Below are 23,012 nucleotides of genomic sequence, written 5' to 3' on the forward strand. Positions count from 1 at the left end.
ATGGCAAAGATCTGCAAAATCAGCCCCCCTCTGAGATGCTGACAGGAGCAAGTCCTCCTGTACATTTCTGTAAGACTGTCAGGTGATGGCTGAATGAGGGTATTGCCACTGCATGCTTTCTGACTGGGTTTTTTGCAGACCAGCTCTGCTGCACCATGAGAAAAACAAGGCATCAAAAAACAAAAAAAACAAATCATAACACAATGAAGGAAATAAAAATATGTTTCTCTGTGCACTGATACACTTTATTCAGGGCAGACACGTGCAGTTTGCATAGCTTAAAAACATGAGCTTAAAAACATGTTACCTATTTGCAAAACACTCATTTTTTACTCTCTTCAAATATGTTTGCAGTTTGAATCAAACTGCTTGAGATAAAATGAGATACAGTCAGAATCTGAAAGCTCTCACTCACATGTCACTTTCCAGCTGTTGTGGGAGCCTAGGCTGTCACTGTTCTAGTCTAGGATGCCTGAACATAGCTCCATTCTTTCCTAGGGAAATCAGAAATGGAAACTATTGCATTTTAATCAGCAGACAGTATTAGAGCTCAATGAACATCTTCAAGGCAGGACCTGGAAGCACTTACACATGGACTGGGAGATACCCTCAACATTTCTGTGCCACAGGATTTAGCATGAAGGTTGATAAACCTTCCTTCCCCACTTAGACTTCAGGTTAACACATGGAGAGAAATGCTGCCATTGTTTCTCTGTGCCAGTGATGGCACCTCACCTAACAGGACAAACCCCAGCCTACGGCCAACATCAACTGCATCAACTGGGGCTTGGTATAAAGGTACTTTGAATAATATTTCAAGTCTTTATTTTCTTCCATTTACCATGACCTGGGAGAGGAATAAACTAGGCTGTTGTTTAGTAAGTGCTGTCAACCAAAAGGTGACCTGTTCTTGAATCTGACCTTTTAGCTCAGCTTCATGGGTGGGTTTGGCTCAAAGCACTCACTGTGCCTGGGTTGTGAAATTCAAAGAAACAGGTGTAGTTACACTATAAGATGGTTGTTTGTGTTTTGCTGGAATTCCTTTGCTCTTGCCTGAGGCTCTGCTTTGGAGGCCTTCAAAGTTTAAATTGCTTCATTCTTGCATGAAACATTTTGTCCTTACATTTCTCTCCTGTCATGGGAATTAGTGGAACCTGAAATATTGACCTTGTCTAAATAGAGAACTGAAAGTAATTCCATGTTTTGTGGTGCTCAAAGCATAATTGTGTGCTAGTATTGCATGAAAGATAGGTAAAAATGAGGAAAACATACCAGCACACTTAGCCACAACTCTTTGTTGAGCCTAGTTCCTTGCGGAGTTTAGCTGATGGATGTAACCACAGGGGCAGAGTCTAAACGATCACAATAAGGAACCAGTATTGGTACAACCAACCAATCCATTTAAAAGCCATATAGGCTTCCATAAAGGAAGGAAAATTGGAAAAACAGGGATAGATGCTTTCCCTTAGGTTTTTTAAATTTGTGTGTAGTAAGTTATGTTTATATTAGAGGGATGTGTGCTCCACAATCCATGTCCCCTGGCTGCCTCACTATGGAGACTTCCTAGACCACCTTGTAGGTCCCTTCTGGCCCATGCTCTGGAATTTAGTTGCCTTGGAAACCAAACACACTTTTACTCTGTTACTAAGTGAAACAAGTGCATTAACAATTATTTTCTAAATGGTACTGCACCATAGATTTTAATTTTATTTTTCAAAGAGGTATTAGGTAACATATTTTTCTATTGTACATATATCTACAGCAAACCTTATTTTCTAGGTTTTTATCACTATGTTAAAAAGTAGTATAAATGAAGATGTCCATGTCTCTGAAATTCCAAACATTTCCTCTCTAAACCAAAAATCTTTTCATTCTTCTTTGTGATAAATATCACTTTGTGGTCAATTACCGTATTTGTATACACATTTTTTAACATTTACCCAAATTCTGAAGGAATTATATTCCCAGTGTAGTGTCCAAAATATAATAAATAAAACATAATAAAAAAATCTGGCATACTCATAATTTAAAATAAAGGAATCACATGTCATTAAATCAGAATTTTACTCAGCTTTTATGCAATTTAAAAAATTCTCTTTTTTCACCCTAGATTTGGGCAATGGTCAGGGATCACTTGGTGTTCTGGAAGATGTAGCTGTCATCGTCTTAGCTGAAAATTAAAGCATTTTCCAGAATGTCACAGGAAATTTTAAATGACACAGCAGAAATAGAATAATAGCAGTAATAGATTCTGATGCTATCAAAGAAAGCATGCGTGGTAGTCACGATGATTGGAGTCATGCCTGAACACAGTGTGGAATCTGTAGCACTCAAAGTAGCTAGAGAGTTAGACACTGGGAGATGTTTTGGACAACACAACAGAGAATACTCTTCATGTCCTCTGTTGTAACCAATTTCATATGCTTGATACCAATTTATTATGATTTACTGAGAGCAGGTGACTGGAAGGCTCTGAGCAGAATAATCTGTTACTCCTTACTTTCTCTGAAGTTTAAACAATGTGCTGTACATTTAAAAAAAACCCCACAATTTTCTGTCTCTTGAAAAGGATTCAAAACCTAAGTGAGTTTCATTAATGATGCTCTTCCCCTTTAACATGTATATAGGATTATGATTGATTTATACTATAAATCAGATGTGGTGTTGATGTGGGAAGACTCCCAAATCTTTGTTCTTCTGTCTTAACAGGCTCTTGGATAATGTCATCATTGACTTTATCTTCAAAAAGGAAAGTACCCTAATGACATACTGAAGTGGAAGTTTGCTTGACTAAGTTCATACTTGTGTGAGACCATTCTTGTTACTTAACCTCATCTCTCATTCACTCCTTTGAAAGACAGCAGGTCAGCAGCAATGCAGGCTCTACAGAAGAAGCTTATTTAGAAAATTTGGTCTTTTCAGCATCATCTTGAACACCCATAGCAGCAAGAATCTACACAATCTTCTTGGCTAAAACTGACAGCTTGAAAGACTTAGGCTGCAAGCAAATGGAACCAAACCAGTATTTTCTTCCTAGGTAGCCACTGTTGAAATTGGCTGTTTCCCTTCACTTGCTGTTTTCAATCGGCACTTCTGTTACTATAATAATAATAGTAATAATAATAATAATAGTAGTAAGCTTATCCCATGGCTTTACAAGAGCAAATGGATGCTGCCAATTCTTTCTATTCCCAAATAAGCAGAGAAGTTGTTACCCTCCTTACTACCACAAATTTCCTGAGATGTCCTAAAATATAATTGAAACAACAACAAAAAAAGTTGTTAATATTTCAGTCTCATTCTCCCATCCAAATTAGACTGTGGACAAGGATTTAAGGAAGGGTGTGCCAAACACTGAGGGCTGTTAGTAGTCCAAGTCAATTAGAGCATTTAGTGCCTAATTAAGTGTTAATTTATGATCTGTGTAATCTCACAGAGAGTAGAAATTTGGCTCAGGCTAATTGGAAAACAAAATTTTTGCCATTACATGTGGAAACATCTATTACTTTTATACATACAAAACCTACTTTGTTTTATATGAGTTGAGGGCACTGTAAAACAAGGCTAAACTCCCATCCTGGTTTGGCTGGCTTCCTCTTACAGTTTCAAAAATCTCACTTTTTTTCCTGTATCCTCAGAAGTCACAGCATATACTGAAGACAAGCTGTCTGGCAGCCAATTTTTCATGTTTCTTTCGAAGGGCAAACTTAACTGTCTTCTGCAATAGCAGAGTTGAGAATTTATTGATTCTCGCAACCTCTCTATTCCCTGCTTCACAGAATAAATAGAGATTTTAGCTAGAGCTGGATAAACCAGGAGCCAGACTTTTAAACAAGAGACATTCCTGACTTCCTTGCATGCTACAGCAAACACAAACATCTTTCTTGTCCTTGCAGGATATGCATCTTAAATCCCAAGCAGAAGTAATGTTAAACTTTGGAGACTTGACCTCTGCAGAGACCTGTCAGTCACCTCTGACGTAGCCCATTGGAACGTTCAAATTGCCACACCTGATTTGCATTCTTGTTACATGCACACAGAAACAAGTCCTTCCCATCTTCACTCTTTGCAGCCTCTATGCATTTGCCAGAAAGGACATGGACGATCATTCCATTCTACAAGATGAGAGAAGAAGGGGAAGAAAGAACAAATTAAAACTAAGGGATTAAAAGTAAGCCATGTTTCAGAAAATTTATATCTAATATATCACCAGTAATAACTGGTTCCAATATTTTTTTAAGCAATGCTCCAAACACAATGACTGGACTTAGCTTTGTGCCCAGAGCATGGTGAATATTCACAGTTCCTTTTGAAGCTAACATGAGCAGTAGGTGCTGAGTTCTTTTCCACCACTGTTTTTTCCTATGGCTACAGGTTGTCATCAGCACCAACCTCAGTACTACAGGCCACAACATTTCATAAGGACCAGTGCTTGCCTTAGGAATCAAACCAAATTACAGCAGGACTGTTCCAGAGGATTGCTGCATCCCTACAACTACAATAACTGCTATTTTCCCAGGCTGTCCCAGAGCATGACATTTTTCAGTCTTGTTGAGGAGTTTGTGCTCTGCTGGGTAAAGTTCACTGAAAAACAGTGAATTCCCTAATAGGAAGTTTGCTCTTCTCTTACAGTGCAGAAGAAAAATTAATGTTTCCTATTAAAAGCTCTGCAAAAGGCTCTCATTTGGGAGGGGCAAACCCTTCCTCAATCTGAAAGAAATGGGAAAGGATTTGCCCTGCTCTTATGATTCTGATTCTATTCCTGTAAGGCCAGGATACAAACAGGTAAAACAAAGACAAAGGATTTTAGGTAGGATTTCTACAGTTTGTATTTCTAAACCAAATGTTTTTTACATAGACAGTGTTAGTGGGAAAGAGACATCCTAATTTTTCTGGGTGAAAAAGTTATAGAAGTGAAATTTGCCCTTCAGGTACCTCATCCCTTCCTCACACACAACTCCTGAAATCACTCAGTGATCCCACAGTCACCACCAGCAGCCTTTCTCCCATGGCAGAGCCACTACTGACCTCCTGGACATCCCAGTGCTGGCTGCTGTTGTCTGTCTCCTTTGTACAGTTTTGAGGGATAACCTTCCCGTGTCTGACATCAAAGCAAAGCAGCGGAGCAGAACCAAGCCAGATTTCCTTCATGCTGTTATATTCAAAGTGCTGGGAGAGGGAGGATTTGTTAGAACAATGATGGATGGACATTTCAGTTCATTTTTAAATGTTAATTCTAAAGACAATTTCCTGTACATGTTTATTAAGATGCAACCCAAACATGAGTGACAGAGACCCAAACAGACTTGACCCTTCAAAGCAGTCCCCCTGCTAGCTAATTCTGGCATAACTATTTACCTAAAGAAAGGCTTTGTGAACTGTGATTATGTGTAACATAAACCCCCCCTATCATAAAACATTCCAGTTTAATAAATATTTGAACAGAAGGGTGTTTCTGACAGTCTCTTCACATGCTGCAGTTTGAAATGTGCCTGCAGCTCACCCTGAGCTAGACCAATGCTAGCTAGGGAGTCTAAATGAATTTACCTTCTGCCTTAGACTGCAGTTCAGGCATTAATCTTCAGATTTAGTCACTAATGGGGACCTCCCCAGCAGAATGTTATGTATTTTTTACTCACAAGCTTTCTGTTCCCCAGACATTACCAAAGATACTAAACAAATAAGCACTTAATGTTGCCTTCTGGAGCAAAGTGTGGGTATCTGCCTCAGTGACCCATGGGACATTGGCATTTTTTGAGTGGCACCCAACTGTGCAAGAGCGGGCATTGTTGTCTTAGCGCATGCTAATTTTGAATGTGCCAGTATTTCCACTAGTGTCAACCCAGCCACTCACATATTGGAGTGCCTGTCTTCTGCATGGCTCCCCAGACCCGACACGGTACCTGTATACTCAGAGGATACATTACCTGGGTGAGACTGTCACTGCAAGGGGAGAGTTCAATAGAGCCTTCTGCAGTAGCTCTTCCAGGCCTGTAATCTGCACAGAAGCCAACACCAGTATTGTACAGCTGTAAGTAAAGGTTTATACTGAAATAAATCACAATTGGATAAAAAAAATATCCTTCAGCTAACATTTTGTGATTTTATCCCTTTATGATACATGATTTTGTTCATAAATTAGGCAACATTTTTTTTCTTTCAGACTTGATCTTGCGTACTGATCTTACAAACTAATGTGATATAATAGGCAGAGTTTCACCAAGGGTAAATGTTACCCAGTGAATTTTGTTTAAATTAGAGAGATCCACTTCTGGGCTTAACTATTATGATAATTAAAAGAAAGGTATCAAAATGCTTATGCTAGTGGAAAATTGCACTTCAAAGGGACACTGTAGTCAGAAAAAACACAAGATATTCTAGAAGAAAAGAAGTATGACAATTCCTGTGATCCACACTCAGTTCTTACACTTTTGTCAAGCTAACTTTGAAAATAAAGAACACATTGAATAGTAAAAGGACACAGTAAATTCTGGCTAAAGATAGCTGAGTGTGAATTAATTAGTAGACCTTGTTGCCTTGTTGGGGGAAACTCCCTTCCAGTAAGCCTGCTGGGAATAAATTAACGTTTAATAATTCTAATTATCAACTATGTATTTAAAAAAAAAAAACAAACCCAGACATTAAGAATATTTTGTCCTGTACACAGTCAGCCAGGGAACTGCTATTGCTATTACTTCAGTGCTTTGGGAAATGCAGGACTGAAGAAATGTTTCCTTTTTCTTTGTGCATGTGGGTCAGCACAGAGATATCTTGGCTGCTGTCACTTCTTGCCATCTGCATGAGGCAACACAGTTCTTTCCCTTTACTAATGGCACCTGAAGAACCCAAGGTTAGGGTCTTCTGAGCTGTAACACTGAACTGAGTCAGATACCCTGGGTTCAGTTCCTGGCTGGTTTTCAACATTTATGTGAGAATTTGGGCCAGCTCTTTGTCTTTTTCTTTCTCCCCCCACCCTGGTTGCATTGCCTGTTTGGACCAAGTACTCAGGACTTGATGGAAATGATACTGGAGTCTTTGAACAATGCAAAAAAAAAGATCATTCTTCACAGTGTGTTTTCTCTTACCTTGCCAGAGAATCTTGGTGTGTCTCCAGGCTGGGAGAGTTCAGGGTACACATTTGATACAAACCACTGGAAATTTTTACAGCCCAGTCTCTTCTGTAGCTGAAGGCGCTCGCTGCAGTCTGGCTTCTCTGCCTTTATGGAGAAAGGGAGAAAGGGCAACAAGGTTACTGCTGTATTTGTGTTGAGATGCTAGGAATGAAAATGACTGCACAGGAATTATTTCTACCACCTTTACTATCCTGAATGTTGTAGATACTGATATTTATCTCTCATGACGTATGCAAAGGGAGAGATCCAGCTCTCACCTTCCTCAAACTTTGTGCTAAAACAGCCACAGTCTGGCATTGTGACAGAAGTGTCTTGGAAGTAGCATACATTGTGAAAATAAGTATGTCCTCTAAAAATTATTATTGTACTGCAAGATAAATTAATCTTTGTCATATTTTTTATTTTAAAAAGTCAGGACCAAGTTTGGTAGATGTTGCACTGAAATTCAGTGGGATTGTATTAGATTGCCATTTAATACAGAATTTTCCCCACTGATAAAAACTCAAGTTCCTGGCCTTCAAATTACCCAGTTACTGTCAGTCCTCTATGATCAGAGGGAATAAGTGATGACAGAATTTAGCCCAAAATATAGTCCATCATCTGTTATCTGTCTCTTATCTTACAGTTATTAAATCTAATGAGCGAAGGTGTTTTGCAGCTATAAATGCCTATACTATATTATATTAAACCTTTACTACAATTTCTCTGTTTTCTTGAATTATAAAGACACAATATGAGCTCTCAACTTTCCTGGTAGCAACTCTGTCATGAAAAAACACAAGTTCTTTCAACCCTTGGTGCAGCTGCAGGCATCTGCACTGGAAAGGAGTGACAGTCTGAATATTTGAGGGTATTTGGCACTGAAGATGACTAATGGGGTTCTCAAAATCTCTAAGCACTTACGTGTCTAATTCTTCAGTTTCAAAACCACACTAAACACTTTTCTAAATCTCTCAGTGCCCAAATATTAGAAACAGCTAACAACTGTTAAAAGTCTCTCTCCTCTTTCTTGCCAGCAGTAGATCTTCCCCCTTCATGTTTCTACTTTTAAAAATGCAGTTTGGGATTGGATTCCAGGAACCTGATCTGGATTTCTTTGTCAAAAATTAGAATTGGCAATGTAAGCAGAGAATTGCCTGTAAATAACTTTTCCCCAGACCAACTATTTCTCTGTATCCATAAGAGAGAAAGAAAAGGACTTTGCATCATGGAAAACACTGACAAATGAAGGGCCTTGGAGATACAAGGTGAGGTGTCAGTCTCTAAAGGCAGGGACCAATCATTCCATGTGGCACTGTTTGCCAGCCCTTGGAAACTCCACAGGCAAAGCTTAACTGTTGCAGTATGTTAAAGAGAACCTCATACTTCAGTGTCAGTCTTAGATTCAGTAAGCGTAACAATGAAGTTTAGCAATTCTGCACCACACAAACCTGTCCTCTAGAGGTTTTCCTGGAAAAGGGAAAGAGAGAAGTAAAATGTTTCCCCTAAAACGAGATGTTTCTCATGAGACTCTGCTTTGGCTGAGGAAGGCAATGGCAGTAAATCTCATCATACTAGTTACAGTCTGCATTTGACGCTGAATAAATGGTGTAAATAATGTAAAGAAAGTCATTGTCTCCGTAAACCAATCTGAAAGGAAACCGTGCTTGTAAATTAAATATGCAAACCACACAAGAAAAGGAGCAAAAGAGTTGGTGGCTGAAGTAGTAGAGAGCTGGGAAGAGCCTAATTCATGTGTTTAATGCTCACACCACGGGCATCCTGTGGGAGATGTGATTCAGACCATAAACCAAGAAGGGTTTAAAGTCACCTAAATGGGGGTCACTGGTTGTTTTCTGCAGTGAACAATGATGATGGTGCAGACTCACGGAGAATTCTATAGTGGCCCATAGGTGGCTCTGCTCACCCTCTCAGTGCGATAAATCCCCTCAGGGCTCTTTGCAGCTGAGTGGCAATAATGTCCTTGCTTGCTTGTGCCTTTTGAATAACATTGCGCTGCACTGACAGGCTGAAAACATCGGCTGAGAAAGAAAGGAACACACAAAAAGGGCCATTTATGTTATGGTATGCTGCACACAGAGATCATAAAATTGATCATTTGAGGGAGCATCATACTCAGAAGTAGTGAAAGTGTTCTGGCTAGAATAAACTCAGGCAAAAGGTCATGCTGCTTTACAGCTAGCAAGCTGTATCATTGGTGACTGTAGTTTTTAGTAGAGAAAATTGCTTCTGAGCTGACAAGAAAAGCCTTCAGGGAATTGTTAAATGATTTAAAGACCTCACTGCCCATTTAAAAAGGCTTGGTCTAGTGGTTATAACCCTTTGTGAGTCAATTGACTCACAAAGCTCCTGGCCAGTGGTGTTCAAACCTCCAAAACAGACAAGGAGGGAAGATCTTTTAAAAAGATGTGAAAATAAGAGTAAAAAAGGAAACACAGTCGTTCCAGGCTCTACAATTAGTAGGCTGACTGGAGAGGCAGATCCACTGGTGGAGCATAAGGAGGTTGGACGAGGTGACAAGAGAGAAACCACGCTGATATAGAGTCCTGTTCCTCTCCTCACTATAATGCAGCTCCTGCTGGATCTGGCTTTCTTGGTGATGGCCAGCCCTGAATGACTGAGGCATGCAGGACAGGTATTACTGGAGCCAGTGGTGCTCACCGGTGCAGAAGAGCTCATTAAAGCCATCAGGATTGGTGGGGTGGGGTCAGGAAACCCAAGGCAAAGCTGGAACAGGACTTGGCAAGGGACACAAAGAATCACAAGAAGGGATTCTATAAGTACATGGGTCAGAAAAGAAAGGACAAGGAGGGTGTAAACCCCCTCCCCGCCGTTAACCAAGAGTAAACTGGTGGTGACTGATACGGAGAAGGCTGAGTTGTATTCCTCAGTCTTTGCTGGCAGTCAGGCTCTCCATTCTCTCAAGATCCTGATCCTCTGAGTGAGTGGGGAAGGGGAATGAAGTCCCTCCCCCTATAAGGGAAGAGCAAGTTGGGATCACTTGATGAAACTGAATAGAAGTGAAGGCTTCAGGGAGAATTTAGAGCAGCCTCCCAGTACCTAAATGGGACTTACAAAAAGGAGCAGCAGTTTTAAACTGAAAGAGAGCAGGTTTAGATTAGTTATTGGGAAGAAATTCTTTACTCAGAGGGTGGTAAGGCACTGGAACTTGTTGCCCAGAGAAGCTGTAGGTGCCTCATCCGTGGAAGTGCTCAAGGCCAGGCTGGATGGGGCCCTGAGCAACCTGATCTAGTGAATGGCATCCTTGCACATGGCAGGGGAGTTGGAATGAGATGATCTGTAAGGTCCTTTCCAACCCAAACCATTTTCTGTACAGTGATTTTATGATTCTACGAAACACAGGAGCAAATATGAATGGGAAACTGCACAGCACTTACCCATGCTCTGCCTAAATGCTTTCAGTGAATCTTTTTCTCCTTAAGAGCGTGGCATTGTTAAATGAACAGGAAGATAAATGATACATTTCCATTCAAAACTGCTCACAAGTTTGTCCACTGCCTTGCAGAAAGAATACGACTACAAGAAAAGGTACCAGAGCCAGAGAATTCCTGAGAACTGCAGCAACATTAACATCATTAACAACATTAACTACACCAACAACATTCTCCACAGCTGCAAGACTCCCAAGAAGCAAACATCCACTTTTTTGTAACACAAGGGACATAGAGTTCCTTGACCACCCCTGATCTGCCATGTACTTAAAAAACAGGTGTGGCCGTTCTGTAGTCATTGGATTGTGTGTAACCTGCAGATGGTTCAAGTGTAGCTGCATGCCAGGGCTGCACTACACACTTGCCTGCAAGCCTGTCCTAGCTTACAGGCTGCTGGGAATCCAAATTTCTGGAGGAATGTCTAGTCAGATGTCTGGGCCATGCTTCTATGCAAAGGTAAATAGTGGTGTGTTGAGATCTGACTTTTCTCAGTTCTGGATACGTCAGTTCAGGGAAAAAACACACCTTTTTTGTCACTAGACCACTCAGATTTGTTGCCTTCCAGGACAGACACTATAATTTGCCACTCGCCTGCGAATAATACTGAATATCATCAGGAACCATATGAGGAAGACCTTCAGTAACCAAGAGTGAACCCTCTAGGATGGTCCTTTGAGCACACAGTGGTGTAGGCTTCCACTTTAGATGCATCACAACCCTCCATGTACTATCAGTGAAAAAACAAACCACAGCTTGTTGGGGAGTCATTTGGACAAGAGGTTATACTCCACAAGGTTTGATGACTTCAGCACAAGGCTGAACGTAGGGATGTTTCTCTCTCTCCTCCCTGATCTGACAGTTCTTTCACTGGATGGTTTAATAAAAAGATTATCCCATGCATCTGACTGCATGCAGACACCCTCGTTCCTATTCCTCTCCCTTCACCTATCCTAACACAAACCTCAGAAACAAGCCTCTACAGATGTCTTTACCTTGCTGATTAAGAAAGCCACTGTGTCATGCTTGTAGAAGTTCTCTTTAAATGAGCCCAGCCATGTCTCTGCTATTCGGATTTTGTTCCTCACAATGGCCTCTTCATAGGAGAAAGCACGTGGGAAGTGATTTCGATAGACGTGCCCAACTCGGGAACATGGGATGATTTCTACAGAGCCACCACAGAGCCAGGTCTGAAACACAGGTGAAAGCACAAAAAGAGATTACTTTATTTAGATTACTTTTATCTGAAATGGAGAAGCTCCGTTAGTCTAGACTCTGCTTCAGGAAATCCTGGAAACAGCAGGAGCATTATTATATGCTTCTTCATACATTGCTCCCCACACACAGAGAAGAGACTGACCATTCAGACCTCTGATTTGACCCAGTATGGCTATTTATATGCTTTTATGTTTTTCTGTGCACAAACAGTGCAGAGTAGTGAAGAGATCTGAGTGCACACCTTCCCTTGTGTAGGACAATAAAAACACTATGCCCTTTGTGCCTGCAATTTTCATTGGTTTTCAATATCAGTTAATCTTTGTACTCAGCAGAAATCAATGCAAAGGATTTAATATAAACAATTTGCTAATAAAACTATGGGCTGGCAAAGAAATAAAGCTACTCTCCCTTTGGTGCACGTTAACATGCCAGAATAGAAGAGCCAGCTTTCAGAGGGTGCCAAAAGCAGTGACTCAGGCCTCAGGCAGATAGTGATAGCCAGCAAAACTTCCTTCTCCTGACATAATGCTCCTAACTCACAGCAGCTGTTTGTTCTTGTATAGTCCTGACAGGCTCTGGAGTGTGGGGATAGATTTCTGCAGGAAAGGTTGTCGTCTCCAGAACCCGACATGTTCTGCACTGTTTTTACAAATATCTTCTTGCTTTTTCACTCAGGTTCCTTAAAATTGCAATAGTTGTCACAGTTTGATGTTTTAATTAAGGTTTTTACCCTAATAGATAGTTCTAGGTTTTCTGCTCCCCACATGGTCATGTCAGAATCATAAGCTCCAGTATTTTGGAAGTAATGTCGATCCATGGCCACCACTGCACCAGCTACTGCAGGACTCCTGTGTAGAAAAAAAATTTGGAAGTGAACACCTTGAATTATGGATAAGGAATTACACGAAGGGTGAAAATTCTGCCATTTCCATAGAGAGAGTATTACCAAATGATTTAACACTGCTCCATGTAAGCTTGAATGATTATCTAACCAAAATAAAGAACAACTGGAGTGTAATTCTTGGATTTGCCTGGGGAAGGGAGCTAAGACCTGAATTATAAAGTAAGACTCAAAACACTGGGGAGCATTGCACACATGTACATTCCAAACAAAAGACAAACAGATCATGATTAAGACATCTCTTTTAACTCTGTGTGACCTGTCTTTCCCTTTCCCTTCAAACTTCCACATCTTGTCTAGCCAGGCTGTACTCTAGTTGTGTCGATGTGTGGAAAATATTTGTCACATTGAAAGTGTGACTGCAATCTAGTTAGAATGATTACTAAAGGCCTAAACAAACAGCACAAACAAGAAACCTATCCCTTCAGAATCATTAACTGAGCATGTGCAAGTAACCACACCTTTCTCTTGTTAGCTGGAAGATGACCCAAGATGACCCAAACTGTACAGTTTTGCTGCTGAGCTGAGCAAGGCACATTGTCTGATGGACTGTTACCTGATTGGGCTGATGGGAGACTGTCGTACCTTCTCTTCATGCTCTGGCACTGGTTCCCAATGAAAATCTAATTTCCAATCAAAAACACCTCGATGCAGGCCCACAGAGTGATAGTACTGAAAGGTCTTCCAGTCTATGACATCTATGACAGGGGAGACGACACTGTTTCTGAAAAAGACAATACCATTTATTTCCAAAACCAAAGCATAAATTAAGTTCATTACTCTGTTAGTAAACATTAGTTCTCCTCTTTTACACTGTCAAGCACAAGCACTCTAAATGCTGAGTGCCTTAGTTTCCCTGCTGACAGAAGCTCAGGTGCTCAGTGCATGGCAATACTCAGCATGCAGTAAGGAATCAATAATTACTGATCAATAATTTACTGATACCCTGTACCTTGCATTGTCATTTAACACTATCCAAGATTTTGTTATGAGTTAACCATCATAATTCTTATAAAGCTATTTCACACAGAGGCCCCAACCTCTGATGCTACAGGCTCTGCATGGATGCAAAGTTTATAGCAGAAGATGATTTTGGCCTCTCACACTTTACCATCCTTTGGTTTTCCTGTAGATATTGCACACACTTCATGAGTTTATCACATCAGGCCAATAAAGAGTGCACTTATTCTTAGTTTGTTCAGCTGGTTGTTTTGAAACAAATATTTGTTACTGGGTTCATACAGCAGTGCCTGTTTGTATTTTATCACAATCTTAGAATGCTCTTGCAAATGCACTGTCACAGTGTGGAATCTACTTTTAAGAGCAAGAACAGAGCCATTACACTATAAGTGGCAATCCTTGAATTCATTTCTAACTTAAGTTAAATTTGCATTAGTCTGAGAAGGGGTACTAGACATTTCCCCATGGCAAAGAAGTCACAGTATTTCACAGTGTACTTGCACATCATCTTGGAATTAACTAGTAGTTCAAAACACTCTTCAGTGTTCCTTGTTTTCAGGTCAATGATGTATCCAATTTGGAAATTTTCAGAGTATGAATGAAATGGTATTAGGGACTGCAGGGAAAAAGTGTCAAAGAGTAACATTATTCATTTCTTCTCTCTTATTCTAAAAGGATAGTCTCTGGTCTCAGTGCAAAGGCTTGTCTATAGACAGACGTTCCTCTGGAGAAAAATCAGTAATATTTAAGAGGGATTAAAGCACACTGGAAAAAATTATTATTGATCTAGAGCAGGAATATCCGTGTAGGAAATTATTCCCTAGGAAAAAACTTCCTGTTAAAACAGAGAGAGAGAAAAATGGAATGGTCAATTTGGGGGCAAAATGCAGACATTTTTATCTCCTCTTTTAAGATGTATATGTGGGTCAGAAATTTCAAGGAGAGAAATATGCTTGAAACATAATACTGTCAATGAAGAAAAGACATCTCAGAAGTCACCAGTGCAGTGAGACATTTGTATTTTTCCATGGCAGTGGCCAGAACCAGCTAGGGAAGGTGGTAGCTCTGGGTAATATTAATGTAATCTTGACATATCTTCTCTGCCTCTACAATCACTAGAATAATGTTTTTTCAGTATCAGAGTGGGGGGAAACTCCCAACTTTGTGTTTTCACAGTTGACATTTCCTGTAGAGGATTTTAGAAGCCCACAGAGAAACAGAATACTGCTTGCCAGTTGATAGTACAAAGATGAACCATGCAGAGGATTGCTTTAAAATGACTGAGTTTTGTTTCCTAGTAAGAGCAGACTGTCCTATGATGAGCTTAAGCCAGGAAGATTTAAAATAGAAAAGTAATTTCACTTTTCTGCTCGGGTGTAAAACATCCTTTACAATATGCAACAATAGGCACTCTTAGAAACAAGCATCTGATTTATAAATAGGTGAGAAAATTTTATGGTCACATGCAGGCATATACATCAAGGCAGTGAGTCCCTGTCATCCTTCCACAGCACTCAAGGAGAAATGGAAAGAAGTGATACTAAAAATAATAAAGCTGATATCTTTCCCTGGTTCTCCTAATGATGTCCCTGTGATACAGTTTTGTATCTACGACAGGAGAAACCACCCAGTGCTCAAGACAGCAGGCCCCTTTCTACTGAAAGCTTTACTCACTTACAGCATGCAAAGGAAACTACCTCCTTCTAAGAGTTACTAAAGGTAGCGTCCCGCTGGACTCACACAGGCATTTCTTTTCTCTGATGTGCTGGGGGAAATCCATCTGACAAGTTAAATGGTTTTTAAATGACTAAACGTCAAAAATAAAATGTCCCTGTAACAGCAATTTCTACAGCCTGCTGCATTCTCCAGTGTATGAGTATCTCTGAAAACTGCCTGGTTGGGAGTGCAGATGTAGCTGCATAGCTCCCACCTCAGTTTGCTGCTGTTTGCTGAAACCCACACTATCTATTGCTACTGGTTTATCCATTCTCGTTCAGACAGGACTGAGGAATTAATCACCCCAAGGTAGTTTATTTTACGACTTCATTCAAGAGAGAAATATCAGGAGGGCGTATTTGAGTAGAAGCCAGAGGCAATGTAGACTAAACCACTCAAAAGACCTTGACCATACAGACTAGAGCACATGAACTGATCCTGGATAGTTCAGACAGAGAAAATGCAAATACAGACACACTCAGATATATTCTGGATCAGATGATCCAAACATTTCAGAGTATCCTACATTTTCATATTATGGCAACTATTTAAAAGCTGTCCTTTTTTTTGAATCCACCTTAAATTTGTTGCCACTATAGAGCTCCAAAGTCCAATGGTGCTTCTGGCATCAGTGCAATTGCTCACAAGAGTAGGCACACAGTAGTAGTTTTAGTTATTGGGCATTGATTCTTCAAGATTCCAATTCAAAAAATATACCATTAAGGACATAATGGATTTTGATAGTTTGGAGACCAAGCAATTATCCAAACTATCTGAAAATTGTGACATGGAAAATAAAAGTGTTTAAGCTGAAAACAACTTGGAGGAATAGATTACATTCTATCCTGGCTAAATTCAACCATAAACCAGAATAAAATAAAATCTTATCGCCTTTCCCAAAAAATTATACAGTAAAAACTGATAACTGTGTTTTAGAGCTACTACTTGTGTAGCTTCTTCAGAATGCCAAGATTTATAATTTTCAAGAGTATGTTTATAAGAGTAATTCTAGACCATCACCTAGTCTAAGTGTAGTGTAGTCATGATGTAGCTCTGCTGAAACCAACAGAATCGCACTTTCTTAAAACGAAATATTGGGAATGTCTTTCTGATCTGAAATAGAGAAATCTAGTAACTTTATCTTGAGTGAAAATTGGTCAATATTCAATTTTAATCCTAATCAAGCAGTGCTTTACCCATTTTTTTGGTTGGTATGATTTAAAAAAAAAATAGCTGTTTTCTGCATATTCAATTATGGTTTGATATTTGTGTCCTAAATTAGTTCTAAATGCAAATTTGCAGTAGATGGTAATTTGATGTTCTTAGCTATTCTCGTTTTTAACTGGGTAACTGGCAAACAGCAGCTTCTCAGCACTTTGAAATGAAACACAAACTACTGCTAATTTTACTCTGTGGAATCTGAGGAAAGGGAAAAACAGGAAATTCAAATACAACTAAGAGCAAGGCTTTGAACTGTTTGACTAATCTGTGAATATTTCAAATGCTTGGAACTCACACAAATTACAAAAGGTCACAATTCCATGAAAAAGAGCAACCCAAACAAGAACAACTTCCTGGTTTGGGATTTCTTTACCAAATACAATTGCAAATGAATATCTTCCCATGACCCTTTACAGTCAGCATGGACATTATGTTCTTTTCTAATTTTCAACTAAGTAACATGGGGAGAGAAAGATTTAATTAATGTGTCTGTTTTGAAGTTTTGGATACACTTTTTTTGAAAGTGCTTTTGTATTGATTTACACTTTCTTTTGCTGGGAAGGGAATAGATTTTAATCTGTTTAAATGCTCCTTTAAATAAGGAGGGAAAAAAACCCAAAAAAGCAAACATGAAAATTGTGTATATTCTTCAACCTATTTAAGGGTGTGTCACAGCTTGCAAAAATTAGATAGCAAAAAAAAAAAAAAAATCCAGGCAGTCCTGGTTCTCTGTCGCTGCACACAGTCAAAACTTCAGAGAGTAACTGAGGACCCGAGCTGGTTCCACAAAATGCAGCATTTCCACTGGGAGCACCTTGCTGACTAACTGAAGTCTTAGAAATACAAACCACTTGAAATTAGACAGGGTTAATAAGAAGATAAAATGCAGTGATAAGGAATGGCAAAGGTAAGTTGTAAAGGATTACTTGAATACCGCCTTACCAGCTCTGGAGACCAGCTCCAGACCAACTAAGGGCATAGGAACAGTCTACTTGAATAGATGGACTATTGATGTGCTAAGCACTAAGCAAATCTCTGCAAAGCAGAGGGCTAAGGGGATGCTTTGAGAATGCTTTAATAAAAAAATAATATTTTTTGAACCTGCCTTTTTTGCTAAAATATTAAAATTTGAATGTAGAGTAACAAAATCTGTAGATGTAACCAACAATTTTTAACACTGGACAGTCGAGGCACTGAGCCATGAATTATGCCTAAATCTTCACTGCTCCTGTGTTTAGCAGTAATATTTGCCTTTGGTTTTAGACTCTCATCTTTATTTTCTTTACCTCAGCTTCTTTAAAAAAGGTCACTTTCTGATCCTGATCAACTGTGAAAGATTGTAAAGAGATAGCTTATCTTCCCATAACTTACCATGTAAATGCAGAACATTTACTGAATTTGAAATAAGTGTTATTGACAAGTGGGGGATATAAAAGGAAGGAGCAAACACAGAAATCCCAGGAAGCAGGCTGTTATATGTGAAGTGTATGGAAGGCTTTCAAAACAGGGAGAGCAGCATGGAATTGGATACTCAGATGCTGGGGTGGTGTAGGCTCTGAATGGGTAACATCATGCTTCCCCAAGCCTGTGAGAAGCTAGAAAACAGATGGCTTATGTATTTGGTAGGTCAAAAAGCTGGGATACGGCCCACTGAAAAGTGGGGGATCAGAATAAAAGAGATGAAGAAGCTGTTCATCTTTAGTGCAAAATTTTTCCCTTTTTTCTTGTGGATTACCATAAAATCAGAACCACACAGAAAATTTCTGGACAGCAGAGCTCTTTCTATTCCTGCATCTACAAGCAGAGGCTTCCATTTGTTCCTGATTGGGAGCATGCAGATGATGAAACACCTTTCCACTGCTATGCTAATTTCTTATTCTGTTTATCAGCATTTTCATTAAAGATTAGTGACCTAGAATCACAGTGCCAAGTAGAGGCACTTTGAATTTTAGAAACCAGATAAGCTTTTTAAAATAATACAGCAGGCTTCTGTTTCCTAATCTAATATTTGAGCTGTGGCATAGGCAGTGCTCCAGCACAGAGAGAAACAGCCCTTGCAATGAGGAGCAGGGGAAAGGTCTAAGGGCCAGATACCCCTTTGCAAACCACCCCTCTGTCCATAGTTATGGTGCCCAGGCGTTTTTTAGAGGTGGAATTCCTTGACAAGGATATAATCAAGGTTTACTTTGCTTTCATGAAGCATTTTAAGGAAATACATTTTGGATTTTTTTTTTTAATCATCCTGCTTCAGCACGGTGGACACTGTTTTTTAGATCAAAGGAACATTTTTAAGGCTTCACAGCACAGTTCATTATATGCCCCCTCTGCCTTTCCTTGCCTTTCGATGGAATACAAAATAGCAACTCTGCAGTCTCCTGGAAAAGGTAAACCCTTCCAAAGATGACTATAATAATGGCACAGCTGCATTGTTATGCACCATGCTACTCACCTGGAATTAGCCTGGAACACAACCAGTTGTCAAATGAAATGATCTGTGGGGCATCTCATGTAGTTTTCTAACATTGTCCAGGTACCTATGGTATTCATCCTTGAATAATCAAAATGTCAAGGAACGCTTTAGAAACCACTGAGCCATTCTCTAGGCAATATATAAGCTGATGCACAGCTTCCCAGTCAATTTATTAGGCATGGTTCACAGAACTAGTCCCAATCAAGGTGCTCAAAAGTGTATATCCAATGATTTTAGAATGATTTAATACTTTTTTCAGAAAAATAAATTAGATTGGGTGAGTGAATAAAGCCATCATGTAGGGAGACGAAATGTCATTACCTAGAACAGGTCAAATATCTGCCAAGTATTTCTGTGTAAGTATTTCTGTACCTATAAAACTGGGATAATTTTTCTTATATTTATCCTACAGTCTACTAAGAACTGGGAGTATCTCTCTTGTTGTGAATATGTTCAACTCACAGTGAGATCCCAGTCTGGGCAAGGATCTCTCAGCATCACTCCAAGACAGACCACAATAATAGTGACACATTTTGATCGGGAGTCTAGAAAATACAGCTTAATCACCATTTTCAAAGTTAAAACCACTCTACAGCTCCCTTAAGCTCCTGCAAAGATCTGAGTTTTGAAACGCTGCATTTGTTCTTGCCAGCAAACAATTCACTCACTCCAGGTGATTAAGTGTTTCCCATCCTATCCCTCCAGCAAAAGTGCGTGAGTTACAGTTTGATGGGTACATTAAGAAGAGGAAAGATGGATATTTTACCAATCACTCTAAACTTCCTGTGCTTTCCTCCCTTGGGTTGTCTCAGGGAGTGAACATGATTCAATTTAACAGCTCCTCAAGTGCTAAATGAAGCCAAGTTGACTATGCTAATGCTCTACATTTCCATGGTGATCTCCATGCAAGCATTACAAGCTATTTATGAAATGTCATGAATTAACTTCCTTATCAGGTCAGTGTTATTGTCACCATATTTCAGCTGGAGAAAGAGGGGCAGTAAGAGAAGGTGACTGCCAGGTGGCTCAGACCTTATCTTCCCTCCTCAGTGGAGGATGTCAGAGGTTCTCCTCACTAGCAGTGACAAAGCTTCCAGGGTCAGACACAGTGACTGATACAGCACACAAAAAGGGATAGCTTAACCCATACTATTATCCAATCAATTTTTCACCTTTGCTTCATTAATCCAATTAGATATTAGTTAATTCACTGTAAACTTTGCTCTCCTGGAGGAATGAATGACCATATGGGACCTATAAGGGAAGAGAATTCCTTTCTCACCCCCTGGTGACAGTCCTACAGAATCTCTGAATGATAGCAGACTTGGAGGTTTTGCATTCCCTCAGGAGGGATAAGTTTTGGCAGAGAATTTCTGACATTGTGGGGTCCTAACTTCTCTCTTGCTGTTGTAATTCTCCCTTCACTATAGCTCTCCCCTGAGACATTTTGAAACTCTTAATTTCACCAAATTTAATGCCCTTGAATAAGGACTGGCCAATTGATAGTAGTTTTGCTTGAGCATCAAAAATAGACAATAGTTCAAGGCAGAAGAATCATGAAGTATATTCATAGTAAACCATCTAATTAGTCAGCAAACAAAAAAATAATCTGCTATTCCAAGGAGGACCCTTTTGAAAAGAATATTCCTGACATTCTAGCACAGCATTATTCTTGCTTTCAGTATTCTTAATGTTTTCATTCAAATGATGTAATAATTTCTAAAAGCTCACATTAATTCTATTATAAGCAAACATAATAAGCCATAAAAGCAGCTTCTTCCAGTGCATGGGAACAGCCTTTGAAGGTGTTTAGTATGATTATTTAACAGCCTAGTAAGAGTTTAAAGATTTTTTTTTTATTTTACCCCCTCTAGCAATTTTTTTTTCCCAAGTGACAAGTTAACGTACAGATTTTTCTTTCAAAAAAGTCCCTTTAATAAAAGATTTACTGACATGTAAGCCTAGAAACATTTGCAGTGGTTTTAATCTCTTCAAAGGACTGCATAGATGAGCTCTGTTGTACATTAGAGAGCAGGCCCGAGAACCACCCTAAACATGAAATACTCAGAAATATGAATCTCTACCTTACTCTGTAACTTTGCTGTCAGTGAAAGTACCTATGATTAGCTGAACCTGTCTAGGCTGCCACGGAAGTCTAGGCTTTTTCTGTGGAAGAGAAATGGCAGCCAAAAGGTGACTTTGGTACACAGCCAAACTGCCTCAGGAGGACAAAGCATTTTATTCTTGGCTTTATCACTGAGACAGCTAAAAAGTAAAAATAATGGAGTCTTGGAGTGATTTTCTCTGGTGGATGTTTGCCGATTTATAGGTTGAGACTGAAACTTTCTAAATTCAGACCACCAGGAAGCCTCCTTAAAGCTCTAACTGGATACAGATTTGAAATTTACACTGGGCGTAAAGTGAGGGTTATCACCTGTGAGATCTGTCCTGCTTCCCACATATCAGAGTGATGCATATGGTGATAAGGTAGAAAATAAAAGGGACGTGATTAGAAACAAGAAGATAACCAAGTGAGGATTACAAAAACTACCCAATACTTTCCAAACATGTCCCCTTCAGCAGAAATTACCATATCCAGGGATTTACCGGTTGCTGGAGAGCCTGGCCAGGAGGGGTTCCAGCCAGCCCTTCTGACACTCGCAGTGTGAATCCATGAAGATGAGCACATCCCCGGTAGCCCGTGCAGCTCCTAGCATCCGGCCTCGGATGACTCCAAGCCTCTTGTTGCTCCGGATGAGCTTCACACCATCCAGCTTAGAGATGTATTCACTCAGAGCTGACTTCAGGGGCCCTGTCAGAAACAGAACAGTCACTGAAAGGTTTTAGCTTTGATTCAAGCTGTTACAGAAAAGAAACAGGTAGTAGGAGATGCTACTTCTTGCTGGTGAAATGTTTTGGGGGCATTTGTTTTAAATGGCCTAGTAGGCCATGTTTCAAATATTTCTACAGCAGCATAATGTCAAAGGGAAGTAGAGACTAATGGAAACTGAGATTCACAAGGTATGAAGCTGTTCCTGGGGGAATCTTAATAGCCTCCTCTCCTGTTTTCAGCTAAAAGTGGATGCTCTCATCATCTCATAAAATACACAGATGAGAGTGAGATACTACAGGTGTTTGGCTTTCCCAAGCACTTTGGATTACTTTAGCAACGTGGACTTTTCCACTCTGCTTCAGCCAAAATCCAAGTCTGGAAATTATGACAGCAGATCTGGTCTAGTGGGAATCCTAAGATTTGCATACTGTAATCTTATTTTAAAGCAAGAAAGTCCAGAGTTGTTGTAAATGATGTGGGGGAAAAAAAAAGAAACATATTTCAAAGTTGAAAGGCTATGCTGAATTCTAGGGATGGATAGTGAAACCTGGTAGCCAGCTCTAGGCTCTGCTTAGCTCGCTTCCAGAGAGTCCTCTTCGCCTTCTCCTCTCCTCACACACTTCTTGGAGGAGGACAGTATCTTCCCCGAAGTTTTGGAAAAGAGAACTCACATACAGAGAAATGGGAGCTACCTTGCTGGCTGAGATCATCGACTAGGATGATATCCTTGAGGAAGGCCTTTGGGGCTGTATCCATAATGCTGTGCACAGTTCTCAGCAGAGTAGACCAGGCTTCATCATGGAAACAGATGATGACACTAGCAGTAGGCAGACTGGAATCATATTTTTGCTGTAGGCACCTGCACAGGTGAAATGAGGAAGACACTGGAAACACTGGAACAAATGGCTAATTTTTTTCTCAGAGCAGAGTTGCAAGCAGCACCTAAACCTTCAAGGGTGGAGAGCAGTTTAAGATTTCAACTCACTTCTAAGAAAAGGAAGTACTAAGGTGTCCAAAACTGGAAAATGAAGTGAAAATACGGGAATGGCACTACAAAAAGTGGAAAGTGTTCTTGTGTTCTGGGACAGTTTTTTTTCCTGCTCTATCTGCC

The 23,012-nt window shown here is 39.8% G+C and overlaps 1 protein-coding gene across 1 annotated transcript in view; it reads right to left on the bottom strand.

Annotated features, from left to right (window-relative positions):
* Positions 1-228: 228 nt before the first annotated feature.
* GALNT15 (polypeptide N-acetylgalactosaminyltransferase 15) overlaps positions 229-23,012 on the bottom strand; it is a 28,904-nt gene continuing 6,120 nt past the window's right edge. Inside the window, exons 3-11 of the mRNA XM_066194836.1 lie at positions 22,594-22,760; positions 21,676-21,880; positions 13,258-13,425; positions 12,531-12,648; positions 11,578-11,772; positions 7,086-7,217; positions 5,928-6,029; positions 5,029-5,169; positions 229-4,115 (exon numbers count right to left, since the gene is read on the bottom strand). Of these exons, the coding sequence (XP_066050933.1) occupies positions 3,969-4,115; positions 5,029-5,169; positions 5,928-6,029; positions 7,086-7,217; positions 11,578-11,772; positions 12,531-12,648; positions 13,258-13,425; positions 21,676-21,880; positions 22,594-22,760 (1,375 nt within the window). The 3' untranslated portion in view covers positions 229-3,968. The remainder of the gene's footprint in view (positions 4,116-5,028; positions 5,170-5,927; positions 6,030-7,085; positions 7,218-11,577; positions 11,773-12,530; positions 12,649-13,257; positions 13,426-21,675; positions 21,881-22,593; positions 22,761-23,012) is intronic.

The sequence above is a fragment of the Chamaea fasciata genome, unplaced genomic scaffold (genome assembly GCF_029207755.1).
Source record: "Chamaea fasciata isolate MVZ Bird 193981 ecotype frontalis unplaced genomic scaffold, bChaFas1.0.hap1 SCAF_1, whole genome shotgun sequence".
In the NCBI taxonomy this organism is placed as follows: domain Eukaryota; kingdom Metazoa; phylum Chordata; class Aves; order Passeriformes; family Sylviidae; genus Chamaea; species Chamaea fasciata.